Genomic DNA, 26,446 nt, shown 5'->3' with positions numbered 1-26,446 from the left:
CTGTTTGATGGGACTCTCCCAGGCACTTCAGACACGAGTCGTGCGGATCACTTGTGGGCATAGGCTTAGCGCAGGACGCGCACTGCTTAAAGCCGGGAGCCTTGGGCATGAGCCCGGCTATGCGCCGGGGGAAAAAAGGGGGAAGAACAACCCCCTTAATCCCCTTTAACTATCTACAACTACTAAAAGGTAAACTGAACAACTATCTAATACTATATAACAACTACAACTACAACTATCTACAGAAAACAGTGATAAGCTAGGGAGAGTGGAGAACAGCTATGCCGCGCTCCACAGTTCCAACGACCGTCAGGGGCGGTAAGAAGGAACTGAGGGGGCGCCGGGTCGGCTGGGGTATATATCCAGCGCCATGAAGGCGCCACTCTAAGGGGCTCCACAGCCGACCCGCCGGGTGTTGCTAGGGTAGAAAATTCTCCGACGATCGTGCACGCGGTGCGCGCACACCTGATTGGAATCGATATGAGCAAGCACTCGAAGAAGAAGGTTGCCGACCCCTGTTCTAAACTAAAGAACTCTGCTTCCCTTGGAGCATGTTCTCTTCTATGGCCTGTAGGGGGCGCTGTTTACCCTAAGAGCTGGCATCAGGAAAACTCTCCATTTGAGAGAGCCAGTAGTGTGTCTCTGGAGTTCCAGCAACACCTTTGACACTACAGAGCTCACTAGACAGTGGAGCGATGACCACATGTAGTGGTTATTTGCTTCTATGGGCCAAAAGAGATCATCAAGAAGCTCTCCCGTGTGTGGAGGAGTGTCCCCCCCCTTGCTGATACCAAGCATTGTCTGGGTGCTGCCAGTTAGGAGCTGTTACATCGATATTTTCAGAGCTAAGAAAGATTTTTGCACCATTCCAAGGTCCTGATTCAGGAAAGCAGGAAAGCCACGTGCTTACTTATAAGCACATGCTAAAGTCCCATTGATTTCAAAGGAATTTACACACATGCTCGAGTGCTTTCCTGAGGAGGTATGATTTCCTGAAGTGGGGTCCCCGAGTGATTCAGGGAAAGCATGTTACAACTAGGTTAGAAACAACTATCACCTGACACCTCTGCCTTGGCATAAATATGGCTACAAGAACTTGTTTAAATGGAAATTTTGCTTCTTTACATGTGTCTGATTTGGGGCAGTCTCTATTTATAATAAGCAAGTATATGACACTTCTCGATTGCAAAATCTGATTGGCTGAGATGGGACTTGTATCATTGTTAGTGGCCAGCATCGGGTCACACCACCCCTGTGACTCAACCTCATCAGGAGATAGGTCTGACATCGCAGCATATTTAGAGAAAAAAATGCAGTGTTTGAGACAATTTCAGTGCATTTACGCCACACTCCATGAAATTAAATGGCCCCCTTAAAATGGTAAACTCAGATTTGAAAACACTGCATAATTAAACATGAGTAGCACATGGTAAATAAATGTAGCTTACTCTAACACAGTGTGGTTCTTTGTCCCCTCTAGTGGCTAGACCACAGAAGAGGTTTATCATTGTGTTACTGGCTCTAAGCTAAAAGAGCTAATGCTTTATCTTAAGAAGTAGAGGTTGGTGCTTTTAAATCCAGAAGTCCTAAATTCAATCCCAGCCAGGGCCATTGTTACATAAAATTATTTCCCAATATTCCTGGAGGCATCAGGAGCTGTTTCGAGTGCCACCTGCCCTGTTGTTTTTCAGGAGCACATCAACTTAGGTAGGAGAACTTTAAGGCCCAGAGCAAGTTTGTACCCTGGTGCTAATGATGAGGCTGGCCCCAACCTTAAATATGTGGACAAGTACTCCAGGTGTGTTGAAATTCACACCCTTCCTATGACATTCGGAATCATCCCCTCCACGACCTGCTTGGGAACCACAGATCCTATAGATCTCCTGCATGGAATTGTGATACAGACACTGATGGCAGAACCTTCTGATGCCAGCTAACAATCCCTGTAAGGTTAAAATGAACATCACATTCCTTGGGACCTGATACAGATCTGCTCTCTCCTCCCACACCCTGCCCACAAGCTCAGTAGCCACTCTCAGCGCTTACTGTTACGTGCTGTGAGTTTGGCAGCATGAAATCCTAGCATGGAACCCAAATGCTTCATTTACCTCTCCTGGCCCGCTGTGTCCCACAGCTGCAAGGCCACCTGTGTGTTATCCACCATTAAACTCTTCACCTGGTAATCAATACCTGTAGGGGAGGCAACAGCACATAGTGATTGCAGGATGGGGCAGGGGAAAACAGGGAAATGAGGTCTACAGAAAGGATCAGCTGAATTACTTCAGTGAAACAAAATTGTAGGGGCAGAGACTCTGTCTTCCTTTGTGTTGGGGAGGGGGCCCAGCTCATTTTGGGTGCTCCTGCAGTCTAAAGAAATAACATTACAGCGAAGACACCAATCCTTCCCAACTCTCTCTTTGCCCCAGAAATAGGTCAGACAGCTCCCTGGATAATTCAGAGATCAACAACCCATCTTCTGAAGATCTTTAAGGTGTCTCAGGTTGGGCATCCCAGAATCACTAATCCTTTTTGGAAAATCTTGGCCATTATTTCTCAGTGTCGACAATGTATTCAGTGCTGTGTGGAACATACAGGAGAGAGAAATTATCCACTCCGCTAATGCTGAAGGAGATGGTTCTTATGGGTAACTCTGCACTGCCATGGATCAGAGACACAACAGTGGGATCATTTCAAGCTTCCTTTTTTGACGTGTCATTCTGTCCCTCATTTCCCAGGCCAGAGGCTCACACCGCTGTGACCTGGCAGCACGGGGGAGCCCTTTCACTTACCAATGGTTGCATTGATCTCAGCCAATAACCTGTCATAACAAAAGCGATGGATGAAGGAGCTCTTGCCAACGCCAGAGTTGCCCACAAACACCACTTTGAAGAGATGTTCTGGGGAAGAGCTGGCTGGTTCAGGTGCCTGAATTTGGGGAAAAGAGGGTGGGAAGAGAAGAGAGTTTATAGAAACCAAGGTCTGAGTTGTGCTTTATGGGCCAGAACTACAGCTGGTGTAGACCAATGGAGATTGGAGGTGGGTGGTAAGGTTCACAAAAGCTCAATCTTCCCCCCTCCCCCACCTCCCTTCACCCCCCGGTAGCACGTGAGGGAAAAGGAAGAGCCCTAAATGATTAGGCTTACCATGGTTTCCGTGCCAATGGGCTGCTCTCTGGGGGACAATGGGGCATCATCGTCCAATTCATCTGCTGTTTGCCTCCAGTTGACATCACCTTTCGAAGCCATCTTTGGGTGCCCGCCAGCCCCTGCCATTTGCTGCTGCTCTTGCTTGCAGCTTGAGGTGCGGCCCTCTCCAAAGCTCACTCTGCTTGCTTTCCCCTTCTTCAGTGCCGTTGTGGTGGCCAGGAAGTATTTACAGCTCTTCTGGTTAGGCTCTTCCACAGTCATGTCCTCCAGGAAAGTGAGAGGAAGATCCCCAGGAACCAGCTGTCTGTGCCAAGACCCATGTGTGCCCAGAGATGGGATGGGATGAGGGGGGCCAGAAATGATCAATGTGACCAAGTTAGAGCACACAGAATACTGACTGGGACACACACACTAAGAAACTAGAGGGGGAGGGAGGTGGGAGGCCATAGCACACACGACCCAGTTCTGCAAACACTTATGCACATGTTTAAGTGTTTGCAAGATTGGGATCTGAGACTGTGGATCTTACCCACATTATACAGGTTCAACGCCTCTTAATGGAACAAAACGAGAAGGAAACTCAGAGATGGTGGCACCAGCAGGTGTACAGACAAGCTGCCCAAGCGTCCATTTCAAACAGCTCCTTATGGCGACTGTCTGTGTTGTAATTAGAGTGGCTCAAAAAAAAAAAAAGGGGGGGGGGGGGCAGAATTTAAAGAAAACAAATTGTAGCCAATCCTGTGTGGCAGGTTTCCAAAAAATAGTGATGTTTGGTTTATTTGAAAATGTTTATGATTTTTTTTTAAATAGAAAATTTCTTTTTGCTGGGTTGGGTTTTTTTTTGGGGAGGGGTGGAGGGTGGGTTGTTTTGTTTTTTTTCTTTCAGTTCTTGGTTCTCACCCTCCACCCTGTCCATTCCTTTTTTCCTATTGCTGCAGGCAAAGGGAAGGGAAAACAGGTGAAAGGAACAGTGGGAGGGAGTGAGGGAAAACAAAACACTGCAAGATGACTGTTTTTCAATTTCTAATTTCATCAAACGTGTGTGCCTTAGAACATGTCCATTATTAGCATCCACAGTTCAGCTGAGTGCTCGCATACCCCCTCTCCCCCGCCCCCAAGTGCAGGGGGCTGGACTTGGTGACTTCTCACGGTCTTTTCCAACCCAATACTGCTATGATTTACCACCATGTTAGCTCTGCAACCAGTTCTAAAAAATGGATTTCAACACCACATACAACTGGCTCAGGGGAAGAAAGAAATCAAAGATCTGGGCTCGGACAGACAGTTATTCTTCTGAACCGGCTGTTCCCAACTGTAAGCTCTCAACTGCAGCAAAGCTTTTTCCTAGGGAAGGTCTAGTGGGTTGTTGTAGCTGTGAAATGGCTGCATGACTGCCATCCACTGCGTGTGTTTGAAGCCATGGCTCCACTAAGAGGGAGGATTATAGGGCCTTAGGGCAGGCTGCCCTGTGCAACCTGTCATATATGCTGTTAATAGGACAGCAGGGAGAGCAGTCACCTTTGGAATAATTCATTAGGTACAGAGGACTCGTTAGCACTTGGAGCACACGCGTGAGGAGCTGAGAGCTATTAAGTGTTCTATGGCCAGGTTGGCTCGCCATTGTAAGGACCTAGAAGAAGGGAAAGGGAAGATGAAAAACTGAACTAAGCGCTTGATCCAGTGCCCCCTGAACGCAATGGAAAGATTTCCTTTAGTTTCCATGGACACTGGACCAGATCCAAATGAGATGGGGGCAGGGGAGAGGTGCAGGCTACTTTACAGCCTAATCCGAGGGTAGCATGCTCACAATTGTATTGAGCTCGTATTTAATACAAGGCACTAGTGGATGGGCCAGGGGTCAGCTCTTTTCCCTCTCCCCTAAGCTTAAATGTGGCCAATACCACTAGGGCTGTGAACATTCATTACCTGCTAAGTGCATTGATTTTCCTCCCTGTATTATAGGGTGGTCAGACTGGAAGTGATGGAGAATAGTTGAACGAATGAAATTCCCATCAGGAGAAAGCTCACACGTGGGCTCCAGCTCTTGAAGAATAGAAATGTGCATGACCCTCCCTCTACACCCTAAAGATACACAAGCATGAGTGGCTGGAATATGGGGTTGAGAGGCAAAGGCCTCTTCAGAGTAGGGTTGCCAACTTTCTATTGGCACAAAACCGAAAGCCCTAGCCCCGCCCCTGCTTGTTCAAATTCCCAGCAGGTGATTTGCTCAGATGTTGTAAGCCAGACTTTTGCCAGGGGGCAGTACTACTTGTTATAACCTCAAATGGGGCTTAAATATGTGGCCACTAGGCTGCAGGGGTAAAAAAGGGGTTTGCATGCAAAGTCTGGTAAACAGGCTAGTGGCTAAAGGAGCGTGCACACCAGGAGTTAACTGCAGACTCGTTTAGCTGCAGGGACAAAATTGGGCCCTCACAACTGCAGATTAGTTCTTAAAATTAGTCCATGTGATTTAAGTAATTCAACCCCTTTAGTAGCATCACTAAAGGGACAACCATCCAGGGGAGGTCAGCTCTGTAGCTTTGTCTACATGGGGAATTTGCCTTGTTTCCAACAACTGGTAGTCAGCCACCCGTGTTGCTGCACCAGTGCAAGCCCCATGTGTAGACAAAGAACACCGGCTAGCAGCTCCTATCCCCATCAAGCTGCAACCCACCAAGCTCCAACAGTTAACCCATCATTGGCCCACATGGGGGGAGGGGGCAGTTAGGGACCCCGGCTGGGCCAGCAGGCTGGCTCAGCTACAGACTTATGGCATGCGACTAACACGACACAGATTCCTGTCTAACCGTTTGACTGGCTTGTCCTCCAACACATATTTGCCTATCACTGACCCGTTCTTCAACAAGGGCCTTTTACTCTGAGGTGCCTGGAAATTAAAGAGAGGGGATGAAAAGAGCAATTAGGATTCATCAGCCAAATGACCAAGCACCAGATGGCACCAGCTCAAACCCCATGGAGTGAATGGCAGCTCCAGCCTCACAAGGGAGATGGTTTTTCAACTCTTTCAAGGCTTTGGGATGTACAGCAATTGAATCCAACCAATAGCCAACAGCTTTGAGTGGATGTGCAAGAGGGGTTAAAGAATTATATGCAATTAGAAGTCATAATGGGGAGCGTCAGGAGATTTTCATGGTAACCGATACATTACATTTCTGGGCCCTGAGTCAAGAAGGTACTTAAGTATACAGCTAGCTTTAAGCACATGAATGGTCCCAGTGAAAATCACCAGCCTTATTCTCAGCATGAGCCGAAGTAGCGAGCTGAATTTGGGCCCTTCTTATGATTTTTCGTACTTTGAGGTGCTAAATGTCATGATTGGAAGGATTATGGCAAACGGGCATTTCCCGTTAAGTAGGGAATCACACTGTCCTTCTGTACGGATCAGTGTCTCATAAAGCTAGAGGTTGTGGTTATTGCACACATTGTTCTTAATCACAAATGCGGCACACCTGTTCACCTAGTCCCATCCCATGTAGGTATTGCAGCAGATGGAGAGAGATTGGTGCTCAAAGGGGATCTATGCCAGGACCTCCTCCTACTTGTACTATGCAGAAAGCCACACATACTCCATAGGAACAGCAGGTGAGAAAAATCACTTCTCCAGTAGGGGCTTTGATAGCAACATGTATGTGTGTCTAAGGAGAAAATCAAACCCTTATTTAATGCTTTACATTTCAAAGTCTTTAATTATTTTTTTCTTTTCTTTATCTTTAATTAAAAGTTAAAAGGATTTTTAATGGTATGTTTGCCATAGTGCTAAGCACGCTGAGGTCTCAGTATAACAATCCCAAACACTGTTTAATGATGGCTATGACTGGGTTACATTAATACCTTTGGGCCTCTCTATTCCATCTAAATTAATACCACACCAATGCTGCTTTTTAATGGCATTTCTCATATTTATCCTTGTCTGACTGGCCCCTTCCCTACAGCCAGCTTCCCAGAGAGCACAGAAAAAAATTATTAAAGTAAAACAAACACGCCTGTGAGGTAGGGAGGTGAGCCTCAGTGACTTGCCTGAGGTCAGGCTGGGGGTTTATGGCAGAGCAGAGAAATTGAACCCAGGCTAGCATGCTCACCACTGGAGCAGTCTGCCTCTCTTCACCCAGCTGGCCCTCATCCACCCCCAGCCACAACAAAAGAGACAAGGCACAGATGAGAAAGTGTACTCCATATGCTGGCTTAGGGGAGGGGTGAGGTCTCTTTTCCAGATTATACATCATTTTGGAGGCCTACAGGCACAAACACAAGATTTTCAGGGGGTGGGAGGGGCGAGGATGTGGAAGTGGGTTTATAACCTACCCTACATCCACAGGAACAGCAATTCTTGGCCTAGAGAACCCCTGCAAATGTCTCATGCTAAGTGCTCCCAGGGGTTGTGCTTCACATGCACACAGCCTAAGCTGGAATGTTTACTGGCCCTCCCCCCCAATTAAGAAACCCTCACCCCACCCCACGCTGAAACAACCCTTCCCCCCAAATCTCATCCCAAGGCAATTTTTAAAAAATATAATCAAATGGGACAGTAGCTTCCCAGGGGAAAAGAACTCTAAACCGGTGGTATTTTAAAATAGTCTTCTGGAGTCGATGGCCTCCCTTGCCTACAGGGCTAAGCTGAACTGCGAGTTAAAAAAATATTACCACAGAAAATAAACATTTGGGGCCAGATCCCACCTCAATGGAAACCAACAAAAAGAGCTGCTGTTTCTATTTCCAGAGCATGGCAAAGGAAAGGGATTTAAATATACACCATGTCATGCCCTAGGGCTGATGGTATCTGGTTATAAAAAAGGAGCTCTGTCAGGGGCTAGTTTATATCAGGAGGTCCCTGATTCTCAGACAGCCACAGAGCACGTATCCCGCACTGTAAGGTCTCAAAGCACCCTTGGTAACCCATTTCATGAAGCTCATATTAGAATGTGGTGCAAGTGTTCCTCCCAGGGTGAAGCAAAGCACAGGAGACACTCAGCCACAGCAGGAGGAGAAAACATGCAGGGGTCTGACTGGGAATAGCAGTTGAAATTTGAGTGCAGTCTCTCAACGCCTGGAACCCTGTAGCCATCCCATGTGTCACATGAGCCTCGGGCAATCCCACAGAGCCCACTCAGTCACCTTTGGAGTTCAGGTGACTCCTGGGTAATCTGTTACCAGTCAGCCCTACCCACAGAGTAAACATTACCTACTAAATAAATACCTATTTCTAAAAAAAGAGAGACAGTTGCTGGGATTTTGTTTTCATTGGTTCGTCAGGCTTTTATTGGCTTGTTGGCTTCGTGTAACTTTGGCTCTTCACATAGATGATACAGACACAAACATGACATCACAACTGTACAATACACAATGGCCAGGATTCCATGAAGACAACAGAAAACAGACTTACTATGGGGGGGAGGGAAGGCATGTCCTCTACTTCTCATTCACATTCCACCGTTGGCATGTCCTGGCAGTCTAGGTCCCAGTGCCTTACTAGTGGTGAATAGAGGAATCTTGCCTGATCAGGACAGCACCTTTGCTAACACACACCACACAAATATAACAACATGGCTGGGGATCAAACCTGGGACTTCCAGATCTAAAAGCACAAGTCTGTACTGTTTCTGCTGAAGGATCAGCTGTTTGCTCATAAACCTGTGTGTGTGGTCGAGCCACTAGAGGGCGATGCAAAGCCACACCATGTTAGCCTGTATTGCATAAACATGTCCATGGCAACGTTAAAAGCTTTTAGGAACAGGGCCGGCTCCAGGCACCAGCTTGGCAAGCAGGTGCTTGGGGCGGCCACTTCGGGGAGGGGCGGCACGTCCAGGTATTCAAAGGCAATTTGGCGGACGGTCCCTCACTCCCGCTCGGAGTGAAGGACCTCCCGCCGAATTGCCGCCACAGATCACAATCGCGATCGTGGCTTTTTTTTTTTTTTTTTTTTGGCTGCTTGGGGCGGCCAAATCCCTGGAGCCGGCCCTGTTTAGGAAGAATGAGGGATAAAATCCTTCCTAAAAGAGAGCAGAGAATCAGGCTTCTTGTTGTAATTAGGCACATACAGTCCCAAATCCCTCACTTTAGCCCATGTGCTTGTTCCTTGCACCTTCATTTCACAGAAATAACATTATCCTTCCTAAGATTTACAAAGAGCTAAATTTTTAAATTATTTTTGCTTATTTAAAAAACAGATACATTCCCTCTCCACGAGGGGCGGTGTTTAAACACACGTGCCAAAACCACAGAAAAGGCCCTATTTCTGCTGCTGATGGCTAGAACTTGCATCACCATCCAGCAGGCAGAGTCCCTGTGCGGGAGCTGTGGCCAATCAATGTCCCTGACAGCCTCACAGGCCTTGAATTACTTCATATTGAAATGAGATGTGGATTGGCTGACCACCAGAATCCCTGGGTTTAAAAGCAGCAAGCTGTTTCCACTGGTCAAATATTAATAGAAACACTAGGCTGGGAAGTCTGAAGTCCCCCCACCCACCCTCAGCTAGGGGGTCACTGTGGAAAGAAAGCCCTGTGTCTGGAATACAGGCTCTGACTTTGAATGCAGTTCCTATTATAACCTGCCCAGGTTACCAATTCTCTCTTGAGGGACAGATTTTCTTTGCACTATACCACCAGTATGATCTGCTCTTAAAGTAGCATGAAGTTGATTGGCTGGTGGTACACAGCTGATGTCAGGGTTCTTACACCATTCCCCCTCCCTGCTACCAGCATAGGAGGGGGAAGGGTAAAGGCAGCACCTGTGTGCCACGCTGTTCTTAGGCTGCATTTCAGCCTCATGGGTCTGTTACAGCTGGCACAAGTCAGAGCAGCCCTCAGGTTGCTCTAATGCAGCACAAGGGGATCAGCCCTGGACAGAGCTACAGCAGGAGCAGGGCATGCCAGGTGAGCTTTATGCCACCTTTATGCGCATACCCCTGAACTGGACCCTGTGCATCAGCCATACCACAGCACCTGGCTCATGATTTTAAATACACATTGTGTCATCTATATTACATATAGATGCATGCACACTCATACCCACACAAACAATAGCTACATGTTTGAATGGTTCAAAATAAGAGACCCAACTATTGCTGTAACAGCTGAAGTGGCCTGGTCTTGCCTGAATGCTGAACTGGCTTTTCTTCTGGAGCAGATTTTAACAGCAATCTATGGTGAATCTAAGCCTATGGGTAACTGAGGTTTTGGTTGCTAACTCTATATAGTAACATTTCACATACAGGGCTAGAAAAATGGGTCTGATATAAGCCTCACTGACTTCATTTGAACTCTGATGATTTACACCCGATGAGGATCTGGCCCCAAAATGCCTAAAATAAAGAAATATGGCAAGAAACTGATCAGTGTTTTCTCCTGACCTGTCATTTTGGGTGTGGCTGAGGCTTCAATGCAACGCCCAGGCAGGGGCTCTGGGGCAGATTCCATTCTCCAATACAGTCAATGCCTCAGGCGCGCTATGTTTGGTACAGAAGCATTTTCTGACCTCTTTAAAGGCATCCGTGGCTGTTTCTTGAATCAGTTGCTAACTTTTTTCCTATTGCCATCACCCCCGTCAATTAAAATACATTTAAAAAACCCAACTCAGGGTACATCTACGCTACAGGGGGGAGTCGATTTAAGATATGCAAATTTAGCTACGTGAATAGCGTAGCTGAATTCGACGTATCGCAGCCAACTTACCGCGCTGTGAGGATGGCGGCAAAATCGACTTCTGCGGCTTTCTGTCGGCGGCGCTTACTCCCACCTCCGCTGGTGGAGTAAGAGCGCCGATTTGGGGATCGATTGTCGCGTCCCAACGGGACGCGATAAATCGATCCCCAAGAGGTCGATATCTACCCGCCGATTCAGGTGGGTAGTGTAGACCTAGCCTAAGAGAGAGGAGCCCCACAGTTCTGGGGCAGAAATATCTTAAGAGTGGAGGTGTGTCTGTAGTATTCCTCTGAATGGCTCTAAAACAAAACAAAACAAACTGATTCGGTTTCTGCCCTTTAGGCTATACAGACTGCCTCAAAGGGGGGCCTTTCCCCAATTTTATTTAACATCAGAAATACCAGGCCTTGACTTCCTTCATATTGGTGGAGGACCAGAATGGTAATATCACAACAGGCTGAAAACTGAGCTGAACCTCTCTAGGCACGGGGAAGGGATTCTAAAGCTTTGTCCACACTGGGAGATTATTCATATATTTGCACCAATGCCACTGAACCAGTGCAAACAAGCTGCGCTGGTGTCACAAGTGCCTTGCACCAGTACAACTACCCCAGTTTGAAATCAAGGGAAAAGGAGCCGGGGGGCAGGGAAAATTTCCTTGACACAACAGATCATTAAGAAGAAACGCTAGGATGCCAAGAGGGTGGTTATCATCCCAGCTTAGAAGCCTGGGTAGTTGTGATGGAAAGGCCTGGCATTGAAGCAGAATATAGTGAAAAAGGTAAAAGCACCATTTTTCCCCCTCTTTGCATTGGACTCTGCAATAAAGTGATCTGGTTTTATTGGGTTATTTTTCCAGGAGAGGGCAGTAGGCTAACATGCCAATGGCACATGATCCCTACAATAAAGCCAGCAGGTGGATTGGAGATCCTGAATGACTGCATACCATCTCTTGGTGCAGCAGGGATTCTGGTTACTCCGGAAGAGGTGAGCTGGTACCTCCTCCAGATGGCTTAGCTAACACTTTTCACCCAGGACACAGGCAGAGCTGGAACGCTGCCTGGAACTGTGTGCTCTGATATGGTGGATTCCAGCTATGGCCTAGATGGTGGCTAGCTACCCACCACCAATTGGCACCACGACACTCATGCACGCGATTAGCAGCTTCAGCAAATCTCCATGCAGGATTCAGAAACAAATCCCACCCTCTGAGCCCTAAAGGAAATAGTCAATGCAATTACGTTGTTCTGAAACAAGCCCTTCCTTCTTTGGATTTTACTCCAGCCTTTCTTCCAGGAGAAGCAGCTCGTAGCCAAAGAGTAGACGGGACCCCTGAAAACTGATCCCACCACACTTTCATTCACACATCATCATGCTGGTCTTGCTGGTTTTCCTGGCTCCTACCCAAATGCCAGCCTGGCTTGGACATGTTGGATCCTCCTTACCCCAGCCCTCTGCTTTGCCTCCTTGCACGCTCATTGACATTTCTGGAAGGCTGTCCCCTCCACGTCTTCACCAATGGAACACGGTGGCAGGGCTGGGGGAAGATGACCCCTGGTTGCAAGGATGGATCTAAGTGTGAGTGAAGGGGAGGGGAAAGGAGCTTTGCTGCAGGATGAATGAAGTGCTCACAAGGACATCCACCTACACCACACGCTCTTGCTAGTCTGGGAGGACATCCAGCCTTTAAATAAATGCTGGGATGCCGGTGAGCTCGCCTGCCCCACACATCATATGGTGCCAATAGCTCTGCTCACCCCCCACCCAAGGCTGCATCTTCAAGACGATCAGACTGTGGGCGAAGGTGATGCAGATGAGGCTGACAGTGAACCCAATGGTGCTGTTCCCCATCCTTTACGGGGTCTGAGCCCCATCCCCATCTTTGTGGGCTTGCTGTTGCATGTCTGTGCAGCACATTTGACAGGGATGGGGCTGGGACCAGGCTGGCAGTGGCTGGCACAAAGGACAGAGGGGATAGGCACTACTACTTGCTATAACCTCAAATGGGGCCTGGAGGCTGCAGAGATGGGTGCCAGCAGGCAGACAATCTCTCTGGACTCTGCCCCTCATCACCATTCAGGTTAACACAGCCTGACTCCGGCGTGGGATTCAACACCAGTGCCCTCCAGGCCTTGAATTCCCTGGCTCAAACACAAACGCCCCTGGTCCCCACACTTGGGCTCCCCCTTCACCACGGCCAGAGGGCAGTGGACTCCAGCAGCCCCTTCCCACCGGCCTGAATGTAATCCGCACAGTGCTCTCCAGAATGGGAGAAGTGCGTGGAAATCTAAGGTGCCACACCAGGCCTCGGGTGCTTGGGTCAGTGTCCCCCGTGGAAGTGCAGGGCCCCCGAGTGATGACAATAACAGCAGCAGACGAAAGGGCGGTGGCTGGGGACTAGGATTTTCTTTCTTAGACTAACCAGCTTCTTGGCTTCAAAGGCATCTCTGTCATCCCGAAGCTTCTTGTTCAACTCTCTGCTCCAAAGGAAGGTGAGAGAGAGAGACACAAGCAGAGTGGTTACCAAGCGCTCCTTGGGAGCAGGGCAGACACCAACACTGGAGATCTAATTAGGGAAATAAGGACGCCCTTCCTGCCAGATGGGTTGGGTGGGGGTCTCAGTCCAGATAACGATGGGACTCCATAGGATAATCTCCTCCCCTGGATGAATCGCTGGGTGAGAACCTATGGCCTGGGTTATGCAGGAGGTCAAGCTAGATGATCATACTGGCCCCTCAGCGAATCTGTGGATGCCACCGAAATACATTAAATATTATTACAGCTTCCTGGAGAGACAAAGAATCCGTACGGTGCTTCAGCAGCTTTGGCACATCTGGAAACAAGCTAGCCAGAAGAGGACCAGAGCTAATGAACCAGCTCAAATCCCTCTGGCTATTGGTTGGAGGATTCCCAACTCCCACCCCAAAAAGAGTCACTAATTTTGGATGCTAAGGAGCTCTCCCAGAGCAAACAAGCAAGCTTGAGCACTGCTGGAGTTTTGAACCTATTTCTGTCTGTGGGGTGGATAACACCGCTGACCTTTCCACCTCTTCTCTAGCCTCCTGTCTAGGGAAATAGCAGTCTCTCAACACCCCCCTTACCTGAGGAGCTCCAGCTGTCGAAGAAGGCTTTGTTTTTCTTTCTGCATGTTCTTAGAGACTCTGAACACATCCCTGTGTAAAGGGAGGGGAAAAGAAATCAAGAAAAAGAAAAAGAAACAAGGTTAAGCGAAAGACTAGAAAGGATGGAAAATCTGCCTGCCCCCACAATTGCACTGTCTCTCATGCACACAAGTGATGTTGCTAAAGGTACAAGCCTGCCAGCTTCAAAGATAGTTCAGTGGATAGTGCATTGGCTTTGGAGCCAGCAGACCTGAGTTCTACTCCGAGCTCTGCCACAAGCCTACTGTGTGTCCTTGGGCAAGTCATTTTCCTTCTCAGCACCTCAGTTACCCCACTTGTAAAACAGGTATAATGTCATGGTTAGGTTGTGGGCAGCCCAACTTAGTAATTAGACCCAGAGTTTGCAGTCACAATATAGGAATTAAGAGTTGGCTAGGTCAGGATACTGGGAGGTCAGAAGCAGGAGACAAGCTAGAGGCTCAGGAACCACAAGTCAGATGCTAAGAGTCAAACTGGATGGAGATGCCAGGAAATGGAGCAGGAAGCACAAGGCATGCAGTCCAGAGCAGGATAGAGCCCAGTTGTTCAGAGAGGTTCCCGCTGCTGGCTTACGTAGGACCAGTGGGCCACACTGGGGCCAGGCTTTGTAGGTCCAACATAAGCTGCTGCCGGTTGGAGTGTGGCTGCTCCCAGAGAACCTTGTGGGCCCAGGTTTGAGACCCCTGGGTCATGACTGATAATGATATAGTGCAGGGCTGCCGCTTCCACTAGGCGACCCTAGGTGGTCGCCTAGGGTGGCAGGATTTGGGGGGGTTGGCATTTTGCCGTCCTTGGTGGAAATTCGGAGGCGGATCCTTCACTTGCTCCGGGACCCGCCGCTGAAGTGCCCCGAAGATGCGGAGTGGAAGGACCCCCGCTGCCGAATGCTCAGATGAGGAGCACTGCCGCCTAGGGCGGCAAAAACCCTGGCGCCACTCCTGGATACATGCCTCTGTTTGTTAATGCATCATGAGATGAAAAGCTGCTATGTAAGAACTCAGTCTTATTATTAGGCAAAGGCTGAAAAGATGCACCCCACAGTGGCTGTGATACAATTATTGTAACCTCTCTAGCTGAGGCTACAATAAACTGGAGAGCACATGAAAGAAACCCCCCTACTGCTTTAAACAAAAATAACAATTCTTTGCCCTTGTATGGTGCTTTCCAGCCAAGCATCTATTAACACATTAATTTAGCCTCACAACTCCCCTAGCAGGGGACTATTAGTATTAGTCATGTTTTATCAATGAGAAAACCACCACAGGGAGTTGATTACTTGTCTTCCCCAGGATCAGATATTGAGCTCATGACAGAGCCAGTAATAGAACCCAGGTCTCCAGCTTCCAAGAGCTGTTCCTTAACCAGTAGACAGCTCCTCATACTGGGTACCAGGGAAGTCATGCTGCACAAGCAGCTACCAGCTTCCACTGCACATTCTGTAACCGCTATCCAGCCATACCTGTCTTTCTGTTCCTGTTCACACTGAGCCTCCTTCTGGAGACGCTCCAGATGCCCCTTAGCCACCTCCAGCTCCCACTTGCTTCTCTCCAGCTGCTCCAGGAGGTTTTCATTCAGAAGCTGGAGCCGCTCGTTCTGCACCCGGGTCTCCAGCTGCTCAGAGTTCAGAGACTGTATTTGATGTTCCAGCTGGGAAAGAGGAAAAAAGGCAAAGAATAGGAAGAGCCACCTGCCAGACTCAGGAAGCCACAGCCATACAATGGGCCAGAAAAGCAGATACGCAATGTGCTATCGAGGAGCTGCTCCAGGTAAGCTGCCCAGAAGGCCGTGGATAGGCTGTCAGCATTATTCTCGGTGTGACATAAAGCCACAAGCTGCGTATTTCAAAGCCTGTTATCCTGTGCTGACCCCCCTGAACCGATAAGTCAGAGCACAGAACTGTGTGCACAATTGTTTCCTACACAAAGGAAAAAGGGGAAGAGTAAGGCTGGAGAAGCAGCAGTAAGTCTGCTCACCTCGTGGCCCAGGAACCCAGGCTGACAGGTGCTATACAAACAGAACAAAAAGAGCCACCGCCCCCAAGAGCTTACTATGTAAGTAGACGACAAGAAACAACAGATGGATACAGGCGGACACACGGGGAGCACAAGGAAACGAAGAAACAACATTGGTCAGCATGATAGGCAGTGGTCTCAGACGTTCATTGAGGTTTGTGAGTTTCTGGTTAGGTGTTTGCTTGGCAGAGGCAATAAGTGAAATGACTAGAGCAGGGAACTGGAAGTCGGGATGCCTGGACCTCACTCAAAATACCCCTTAAATCTCAGCTTGCAGCTGCCCGCTTACAAACTGGAATGAGAAGGTTTACAGCACTTTGGCAGCGGCTTTCCCTGACAGGCCTTCATGCACCAGAATGTCAGAGGCAAGCACCCCGCTGAGCCAAGTTTAACCCCGTGGAGACAAGTAGATGGGCGCTACATTACCTAGGCACGAGGTCGAGTTAAGGACAAAGTGAGATCTGATCTCATGCACATGCCAACCTTGCTAGGGCCCCTCTAGGAGGGGATGTGTACTCTGAACTGCCTACTTGCTGCAAGCTTAAGTCAGACCCTTATCTGAAAGCAAGATAGAGAGAGATAAGGCAGGATCTCATGCATGGCCATCTCTTGACAGAAGACTCCCATGGAATGTAAACATCCAACTATGCTGGTGTAGCCTGGCTCTCCTCTACAGCATGGTATGCTGCACCTGCTCTACCAGGCCAGATGGAGACAGGTGGTGCGTGCAAACACTGGATTGCTAGGGGTATGTTTGAGCCGGGGCTACTCATCCTGGATTTTTGGAAGGCCACATACGGAGCCCCTTATCTGAGAAAGCCTTACAGACAGCCTCAAAGATTAAATGTTTTAGCTTGCTAAGGATCCGGAGCAGACCCAGTGAATCCCAGTTACTTGAACCCCATCTCTCCAAACCGCCCTATCTAACAGATGGCCAACATTCCTCCATGCCTGTTGATTCTCGATTAGATAGAGCTGCTTGGTGCTGTTCAAGCCATGTGGCTAGCTGGGACCCTACCATAGCCCTGAACAAGAACTAGTTTGTATGTATCTAAAGCAGAATCATTAGCTGGTCTGGTTGTGGAATCTACACAAAGGAAAACCCAGAAGACACACAATGAGCGAAATGTCTCTGATATTTTGCTTGCTGCAGATTTGCCTAGTCCATGGATTTCCAGCTAAGCCTCTCCCATCTCCTACAAGCCATTTCTGAAAACCTAGCTCTTCCACAAAGAATTCCAGATAGAGCAGGTCGGAAGCTGAGTCCTTCTTCCCCCTGTGTAAAATTTTGATTTTTTTTAAAACAAACAAAACCAAAAACAAAAATATGTTGGGTTGAAAACAGAAAAGATTTCCATTTACCACAAAAGCATTGAAATGTGTTGATGGAAGCACAGAGACGCTTTCAGTACAAATTTTTACTTAGCTGAAAACCCTATTTTTCATCCAAAAAAGTTTGTGCCCTAATACCAGTTGCGATGACTGCATGGCACTTTGTGTCTAAACTGAATCCAACCAGCTTGTACTTTAAGACAGCAATTCTTTCAGGGCAGGGATGTGCTATTGGTTTGAGGCAGTTTGTCTGCTACACTGAGCCAGGAATACTTATGGCAATATTATATTTATATATATATATATATATTATAAAAATATTGCCACTTCAATATGACCACAAGGGAGTCCTGTCCCAGAGCAGCAGCTCTGCCATCCGGCATGGCTGGCACTGACCTGAGTCCTCTGACTGTCATGAGTTCTCCCTGGATCCAGTCAGCAGGTGCCAGGCAGGTAATTTGCAATGAGGGAGCTCTGAAGCAAAGGGAGGAGAGCAAAACTGGAAGTTGCTTTAGGAGAGGCAGCCACTGAACATAAGGGTCTTGCTGTGTAAGGCAAGATTAGGGCCATCACTGCTGCATAAATGAAAATCGGGGCGAGGGGAACAGGGCAATCAGCTTATATGCAGCTGCGCTACTCAGCCTGCGTCTCTGTCACCTCAAGACAGGCCATCCTCATAGCATGTCACAAGGTGCTTCCTCGCCTTTTCCCTGCATTGCAAGAGTGCTGCCGCCATGCTCATAGGGCCTGACCTAAAGTCTATTGCAGACAGTAGGAGTCTTCCCATTGACTTCAGTGGGTTTTGGATCACATCACTACGTCCTTGTCAACCCATAGAGCTCGAGACTCAAACATAGAGCCTCACCTTGTTTTGTCACTAGACTGTGCGGTCCCCACCTTCCCCCCCTGGCTGTGGGTTTAGTCATGGTGATCCATACATTAGCAACCTCCATTCAAGGTAATTGCATTTATCTGTGCCAAGGTATGAAACCACCCACCTTAAAAAAGCCTGAGTTTTCCATGCAGGATACACAGGGCATCCTGAACACGTTCCCTCATGCGAGACCCAGACATTTAGCAGAGGAGTTAACCTACAGTTCACTAAGGAAGAGGAGATGAACCGTGTGGAAAGGAAATGAAGTCTGTCAATTACAGACTGGTGATTTCACTCTTTGAGAGTGGGAGTGTTATCATTCGGTCTCATTGTGCCAGTAAGGGCCACTATTTTCCCTAGCATGGGAAGGATTTTGCTCTCCTGGTTATTTCAATGGTGGGAGATGAAGCAGATCAGACAGATGTTCTACGTCCACTTCTCTGTTAGTTTTAGCTTCACAGTCCATGGACCAGAACTGCAAATCATAGAATCACAGAATATCAGGGTTGGAAGGGACCTCAGGAGTCCCTGCTCAAAGCAGGACCAATTCCCAACTAAATCATCCCAGCCAGGGCTTTGTCAAGCTGGGCCTTTAAAACCTCCAAGGAAGGAGACTCCACCACCTCCCTAGGTAACGCATTCCAGTGCTTCACCACCCTCCTAGTGAAATAGTGTTTCCTAATATCCAAATGCATTCTCCCCAAGAGGATTTGGGGATGGCCTATCCACTCATGATCTGGTGACTACCAAGATTGCAGAAGTGTCTCCGGCACAATATGTTTATTCTTTTTGTTAGCCCTATCCCCTGGGTTAAGGGGCCTTTATCCCCACCAAGGAAAGAGGTAGAAGACCCCTCATGCCCAATAGTGAGGGGATATCAGGCAAGGTCTTGTTATCTGTTTGATTTGATACCCTCCCTCCACTCACCTGAAGATGCCTCTTCCCTCCCTAACTTGGACTTTGGTGCCATCAGATAGTACACTTGGACTTTAGAACCATCCTCTGGACACTGACTGCACTGTTTACAGTGTGCTACAGTGTTTGACCTGCATCATGGTTATCTGCTGATATGGGCTAGCATCCATGGGCAGTTCCTAGTCAGAAAAATATCTACAGAGCTTTAAACACACACACACCCTCAAAATGATCTGGACAAATTGGAGAAATGGTCTGAGATAAACAGGATGAAGTTTAACAAAGACAAATGCAAAGTGCTCCACTTAGGGAGGAAAAATCAGTTTCACACATACAGAATGGGAAGAGACTGTCTAGGAAGGAGTATGGCAGAAAGGGATCTAGGGGTTATAGTGGACCACAAGCTAAATATGAGTCAACAGTGTGATGCTGTTGCAAAAAAAACAAACATGATTCTGGGATGTATTAACAGGTGTGTTGTGAGCAAGACACGAGAAGTCATTCTTCCGCTCTACTCTGCTCTGGTTAGGCCTCAGCTGGAGTATTGTGTCCAGTTCTGGGCGCCGCATTTCAAGAAAGATGTGGAGAAATTGGAGAGGGTCCAGAGAAGAGCAACAAGAATGATTAAAGGTCTTGAGAACATGACCTATAAAGGAAGGCTGAAAGAATTGGGTTTGTTTAGTTTGGAAAAGAGAAGACAGAGGGGACATGATAGCAGTTTTCAGGTATCTAAAAGGGTGTCATAAGGAGGAGGGAGAAAACTTGTTCACCTTAGCCTCTAAGGATAGAACAAGAAGCAATGGGCTTAAACTGCAGCAAGGGAGGTTTAGGTTGGACATTAGGAAAAAGTTCCTAACTGTCAGGGTGGTTAAACACTGGAATAAATTGCCTAGGGAGGTTGTGGAATCTCCATCTCTGGAGATATTTAAGAGTAGGTTAGATAAATGTCTATCAGGGATGGTCTAGACAGTATTGGGTCCTGCCATGAGGGGAGGGGACTGGACTCTATGACCTCTCGAGGTCCCTTCCAGTCCTAGAATCTATGAATCTATGAAACCCCTAGATGGGTGAGCTTGAAAGAGCAACCAGAGAAGTATCTCTCACTTTTATTCATAGATAATATCTATCCCGGTTCTGGAAATAACCTAATAACGGCTATACTGGGTCAGACCAATGGTCCAGCTAGCCCAGTATCCCGTCTTCCAACAGTGGCCAATATCAGGTGCTTCAGAGGGAATGAACAGAACAGGCAATCATTGGGTGAGTCATTTCCTGTCGGTCTTTCCCAGCTTCTAGCAATCAGAGGCTAGGGACACCTAGAGCATGGGTCGCATCCCTGACCATCTTGGCTAATCATCTTGGCTGAAAAGTCCCAGTCTTTTTAATTTCTCCTCATATGGAAGCTGTTCCATATCCCTAATCATTTTTGTTACCCTTCTCTGTACCTTTTCCAATTCTAATATATACTTTTTCAGGTGGGGTGATCAGAACTGCACGCAGTATTCAAGGTGCGGGGTGTACTACAGATAGTGGCATTATGATATTTTCTGTTTTATTATCTAGCTCTTTCTTAATGGTTCTGAACATTCTGTTCGCTTTTTTGACTGCTGCTGCACATTGAGTGGATGTTTTCAGAGAACTATCCACAATGACTCCAAGATCTTTCTTGAGTGGTAACAGCTAAGTTAGACCCCATCATTTTATATGTATAGTTGGGACATTTTCCAATGTGCATTACTTTACATTTATCAATACTGAATTTATTCTGCCATTTTGTTCCCCAGTCACCCAGTTTTGTGAGATTCCTTTGTAACTCTTCGCGGTCTCCTTTGGACTTAACTACATTCAGTAGTTTTGTATCGTTTTCAAATTTTGCCATCTCACTGTTTGCCCCTTTTTCAAAGCGCTTTGCACGTTTTGCTTACCATCTCATTTATCACGTGGAAGCGAGTGAGGCTCCCCTGTATTTTTACCTCAGCATTAGGAACTGTAATAGATGCCTAACGTAAGATGCACAGTGCTTTGTCATAATGCTGTTGCCAGCCAAGGTCATTCAGTAAGAGCATGGCCCTTAAAGCAGTGCGAGATTTGAGGCCAGATCCACAGAGAACATAAGTGGGCCCAACTCCACTGAAGTCAGTAGAGTTATGTCAATTTACACCAGCTGAGGATCTGGCCCTGGAACTCTATTCTCCATCCCCACCCCGATACACATACCTACTGTGTGTGCACAGGGGGTGGGAGGGGTGGGCAGAGAGGGGAAGGGCACAGGTCTAATAGGCACTGAAGAACATGGCTACTACTCATGACACTACTTTAGAAAGTCCTCATCACAGGACATTAGATCAAAGCAAGACCCTCTCATCCAGTTTACATACAGAACTATATCATTCATCGTATAAGGAGCTGAGCACACCCTATGCAAATATTGACACGACGATTACCTAAGCAGCATAGCGTTACATGACCCAGAGCACTTATTTCTTCACTACGCTCTTTTAAGATGACGTAGCCATACAATAACGAGGACGAGTAAACACAGTTGCCCTTCCTTATCTTGATAGAAAGGGGACCAGCTGGCTAAAACTAGGATTATAGCAGTGTTGGAGTCAGGCCAGCATTTGGTGCCTGTAGGTCACAGAGCACTAGTACCTCTTGTGAGTGGGAGGTTGGGCTAAATTAAAGTGGGATCCCCTATTTTTGGTGGCTGAAGTCAAACATCAGAAGCCTATGAGAGAAGAATGTAGGAATGCTGGCCCAGTACCATTGGGTCCTCTGATAGGCTAGTAGATATGCTTGGGGTTAAGCCCATGCTCCTGGTTAGGAAAGCTACATCATGACAGAATGGAATACATATAGTCTGAAGCAACACAGGAGATTTGCATGCATCTCAGTATGGGATTTACCATATTAGATTGCTTTGATGGTCCATCTAGTCTGGTATAAACTTTCACAGAGAGCTTTAAATCCATAGCTCTCAAACCACTTTGCAAAGGAAGGCAAGTATGTGAGTTATAGAGAGATTAAGTCAATTACCCATGGTCACATGGGGGGAAGGGGCGGGGCTGCGGACTCCGGTGGATCAAAGCAAGTTCAATATAACGTGGTTTCACCTATAACGCGGTAAGATTTTTTGGCTCCTGAGGACAGCGTTATATTGAGGTAGAGGTAGAGGTGTACTAATAAAAAAAAAAACAACAATGATAATAATGAGCAAATAAAAAGACTTCGGGGTCCATTCAAAGTATCTTGCAGTCTGGATTCGGCCCATGGTCCTCCTATTGATTACCCCGCTGTGAAGAACGAGACAGGAACACCCCAATTTCAGCACATACAACTGAAGTAGCATAAAATTATCCAAACGCTTTTAAAATCCAGCTGCAGCATTTTACTCCATGAGTTATTCTGAAGGAGATAGAAAACGTAAACCACAGAGGTTAAGGGGAATTGCTGCTGGTGTGCCCATGCATGAATTGCTTCTACAGCCCGGCTTTGCTGGTCAGAATTGTGGAAGGACACACACACACACACACACTTTATTGTAAATTATCCTGCAGAAAGAAGAAAAGATTCCAGAACGGATGGGAAATGAATATAGTAGCATTTTTAAATGAACTGTGGTAACCAGCAAGAATGCTCAGGGCAGAGCCCTGCTGGAGCAGTAGGAAGGAACTGGACTGACTGGTGCAATGCAGCCAATTATTGCCCACTCTGAGCACGACTTCAGGAGCAGGGGGGTAGCTTTCAGGGTTGCCAAGGGCAGTTAAAAAGGAATTAAAGGAAGACACTGTAGGGTGCCTGTTTCTTCAGGAAGGCTCTGGGCCAGGTTACCTTTTTCTGCCGGTAGAGGATTTTCTCAAGCTCCTGCTCCTTGCTGCGCAGCTCCTTCTGCAGCAGGTTGCTCCTGTCGTGCCTCAGTGATTCCTGCACAGAGGAAAGACCCACAAATTTTGATACTGTCCACAGATCCCTAGAATGACATTTCCCAATACCAGGGAACAGAATATCATTGCTGCCCAGGAGCCTGCTGCTAAATGACCCAGCACAACCCCCTCCTGCTTCAGAGACAGGAAAGTTCTAGGGCTCTCCAGTAAGCCTTGTATTGAAGCCAGTTTCCCACACGGTGGTTGAGTCTCCATGGGGAACATCCAAGCTCGTTGCCGGTCCCTTGGCCCACCCATTTCCCAACTCTATTTATTTAGAATCATAGAATAGAATCATAGAATATCAGGGTTGAAAGGGACCTCAGGAGGCATCTAGTCCAACCCCCTGCTCAAAGCAGGACCAATTCCCAGACAGATTTTTGCCCCAGATCCCTAAATGGCCCCTTCAAGGATTGAACTATTTTTTGCCTCACACTGAAGAAGATTTACAAGGAACACCCATCCCTTTCTTCTAACAGTCTCATTGCAGGGGAGTTGCTCATAGAATAGCAGGGCAGGGCAGAAGACACACAGCAGTTCTTCTAGAAGATGCTTCTGGTTGTCTTTATAGTCTTCCTGGATGCTAAATTCTCCCTGATCAAATGAAATCTCAATAGCCACTCTCAAGCTGACTAATATCACAGATGGGAAAAAGATACTTCACAATTAACATCTTCTGCACTGAAAACAAGAGGATGTTCTTCAGGCCCCTTGAGAGCAGAGACCACAACCTCCCAACAAGGCGGAGATAAAAAATAAAGCCCAGATTAGGCTGTAGCTGTTGTAAGTGCCAGAGCATATTAACTGAGGTTCTGTGTGGAGATACACCATGAGCACTGCAACAGGGAGTGTCCTGGCCAAATCTCCTCCAGCTAACATAGACCTTTGCACCAGTAGAAGAACAAAGCTACTGAAGATTTCAAGAGAAGTCACATGGGGAGCAGAGGCAATAGGGTCATCTCCCTTGCAAATGTAGAGGAAACCAAATATTTGCCTCATTTAAGAATCAAAATGCATGCCCAACTGAGCACATGTAGGGAGGATTTACCTGGCAGAGCAGTCGTTCCTTTTCCGCTTTGATCTGTTGCTCCATTTCTTCATAAAGACACCTGACTTCTCTGTCATGGTCTGTCTCCTTCCTACCAAGGAGAAAGAGTGTGTGATGGAGGGAGACTGAGAATGAATGTGAAAGGAAAACAAGGATAAATAAAGAAGGAGAGGGAGTGGGAAATCTTCTCTCTCAAATAGGAGGATACAGATTTAATTTAGAATCCACACTAATAGCTTATGGGTATTGCCCCATTCCCAAGCACCTGGGCTCACATGCACTGATAAGGGATTCCATGGCCACTGGAGATCCATGGGAGCATATTTATTTGCACACAGTTTTATTTATTAGAGTCATCCATCTTAGGTACTTAATATGGCTTCCATCAGCATAGTATCTGAGTATCTCACCATCTATAAAGTATTTATCCCCACACCATTCCTGTGAGGTAGGTCAGTATGATTATCCCCATATTACAGATGGGGAACTGAGGCACATGACTTGCCCAAGGTCACACAGGAATTCAGTGACAGAGGTCTCCCAAGTCCTACGCTGGTGCCCTAATCACTAGACCATCCTTCCTCTCTGCCAGGAGAAAACCACGTAAGTTGGAGCTAGGACTCTGGCTAGATGTTAATGCCAAATCTGGAGGGAATGGGCTAAGAGAGTCAATGCAGCATTATATGTAGCACAGAAGTCTTTTCCTCCTTAATCCCAGCCTCCTCCCATTTCTCCTTGTGTTTTGGGATAAGGCAACGGGTCAGGTTGCATCTAAATGAGTACCAGCGGATTCCCAGCTGCCATGGAGGCCTTCTTACCTCTTTAGTGCCTGCTCCATGGATTCCTTCTCATAATGCACCTCCCTGATATACGCTGAAACATGGAACAGGAACTCCTCAAAGTTGGCCAAGAGATCTGGACGTTCTTTCCGAAGACGAGTCCAGAGCTCCCGAACCTCACTCTGACTGGAGCAAAGATAAGAGAGGGAGAGCCAGGGAGTTTCCATGTTATCACAGGATTGGTATTCCTTCTAACTTACACATGTTCAAGAAGAGAAGGGCTGCCCTCCATTGACCTCAGAGGTTGCATTGGATGGGCCAGTAATACTGAAGGGCGGGGGGTGGACCATAACTGTGAATAAAGACTATGAAGTAGTGGGTGGCCAGAACGAGATAAGTCATCCCAAAACCACCCTATAAAGCTAACTCAGCATTGCCAATGCCAAGCATTGGGAAAGAAAATCACGAGTAAGGCCCCCCGAAAATCATGAGGCTTAAAATATACAATAAATAAATAATAAAATTGGGTTCAACCTAATAAAAAGCAGCAATTATTATAAGGCAATAATTTTAGAGCTACTTTACAAATATTAATTATCACACAGCTACTGTGAAGTAGATCAGCATTACCCCATTGTTTTACAGGTGGGGAAACTGAGGCACGGGGAGGTGAAGTACCTTGAACAAAGTCCCATGCCATGCTAGTGTCAGATGTAGGAGTCATGCCTTCCAGTCCCTTTACGCTACTTTTAACAAAAACCTGAGATGAAACACCCCCTCTCAAAATGACCCAAGAATTCAATCTGTGGTGTCTCTTTAGAGCAGTGTGGACTCGCAGAGAGAGCACTGGATTGGGACTCAGAAGACCTGGTTCTATTCCTGCCTCTGCCACTCTCTTAGGTGACCTTGGGGAAGTCTCTTCAACCCTCTGTACTTCAGTATCCTTCATCTGTAAAAGGGGAATAATGATGCTGACTTCCTTTGTAAAGCGCTTTGAGATCTACTGATGAAAAGCACAATATAACAGCTAGGATTTATTATTATTTTTCACCGCTAGAACCAGACATCTTAACTTACTGTTTCTTTGTGCGTGATGGGGAAAAGATGCAAGAGGGCTCCAGAGTCCTGTGGGAATGGGATAATCCCTCCTAAACCCACAGCCCTTCTCAAAATGAAACAGGCATCTTAAAATGGTCTCAAGTAACGGTCTCAAGTTGAAGTGGGGGAGGTTTATTTTGGAAATTAGGAAAAACTTTTTCACTAGGCAGGTGGTGAAGCACTGGAATGGGTTACCTAGGGAGGTGGTGGAATCTCCTTCCTTAGGGGTTTTTAAGGTCCGGCTTGACAAAGCCCTGGCTGGGATGATTTAGTTGGGGATTGGTCCTGCTTTGAGCAGGGGGTTGGACTAGATGACCTCCTGAGGTCCCTTCCAACTCTGATATTCTATGATTCTATGAAATGCTGCTCACCAATAGGGTGAGAGGTAGGGAGGGGCAGAAATTACTTCTGTGCCCTATTTCTGGAGAAAACGTCTTTGGGGCAGGGACTGTCCTTTTGGTCTGCGCTTGTACAGTACCTAGGCACAATGGGGTCCT

General features: G+C 47.2%; 1 protein-coding gene across 2 annotated transcripts in view; it reads right to left on the bottom strand.

Annotated features, from left to right (window-relative positions):
* CRACR2B (calcium release activated channel regulator 2B) overlaps window positions 1-26,446 on the bottom strand; it is a 71,290-nt gene that overhangs the window by 11,094 nt on the left and 33,750 nt on the right. Inside the window, exons 5-12 of one of the 2 annotated variants that reach the window (XM_054025295.1) lie at window positions 24,891-25,037; window positions 24,073-24,163; window positions 22,933-23,025; window positions 15,428-15,615; window positions 13,909-13,980; window positions 3,144-3,450; window positions 2,790-2,925; window positions 2,109-2,190 (exon numbers count right to left, since the gene is read on the bottom strand). In XM_054025295.1, coding sequence (XP_053881270.1) covers window positions 2,109-2,190; window positions 2,790-2,925; window positions 3,144-3,450; window positions 13,909-13,980; window positions 15,428-15,615; window positions 22,933-23,025; window positions 24,073-24,163; window positions 24,891-25,037 — 1,116 coding nt within the window. Of the gene's footprint in view, window positions 1-2,108; window positions 2,191-2,789; window positions 2,926-3,143; window positions 3,451-13,229; window positions 13,285-13,908; window positions 13,981-15,427; window positions 15,616-22,932; window positions 23,026-24,072; window positions 24,164-24,890; window positions 25,038-26,446 lie in introns of both variants that reach the window. The other variant, XM_054025296.1, reaches the window with a different exon arrangement.

Source organism: Malaclemys terrapin, chromosome 4 (genome assembly GCF_027887155.1).
Source record: "Malaclemys terrapin pileata isolate rMalTer1 chromosome 4, rMalTer1.hap1, whole genome shotgun sequence".
Taxonomy (NCBI): domain Eukaryota; kingdom Metazoa; phylum Chordata; order Testudines; family Emydidae; genus Malaclemys; species Malaclemys terrapin.
Note: the sequence above shows the minus strand (reverse complement) of the source record. Positions and strands in the feature narration are given on the sequence as shown.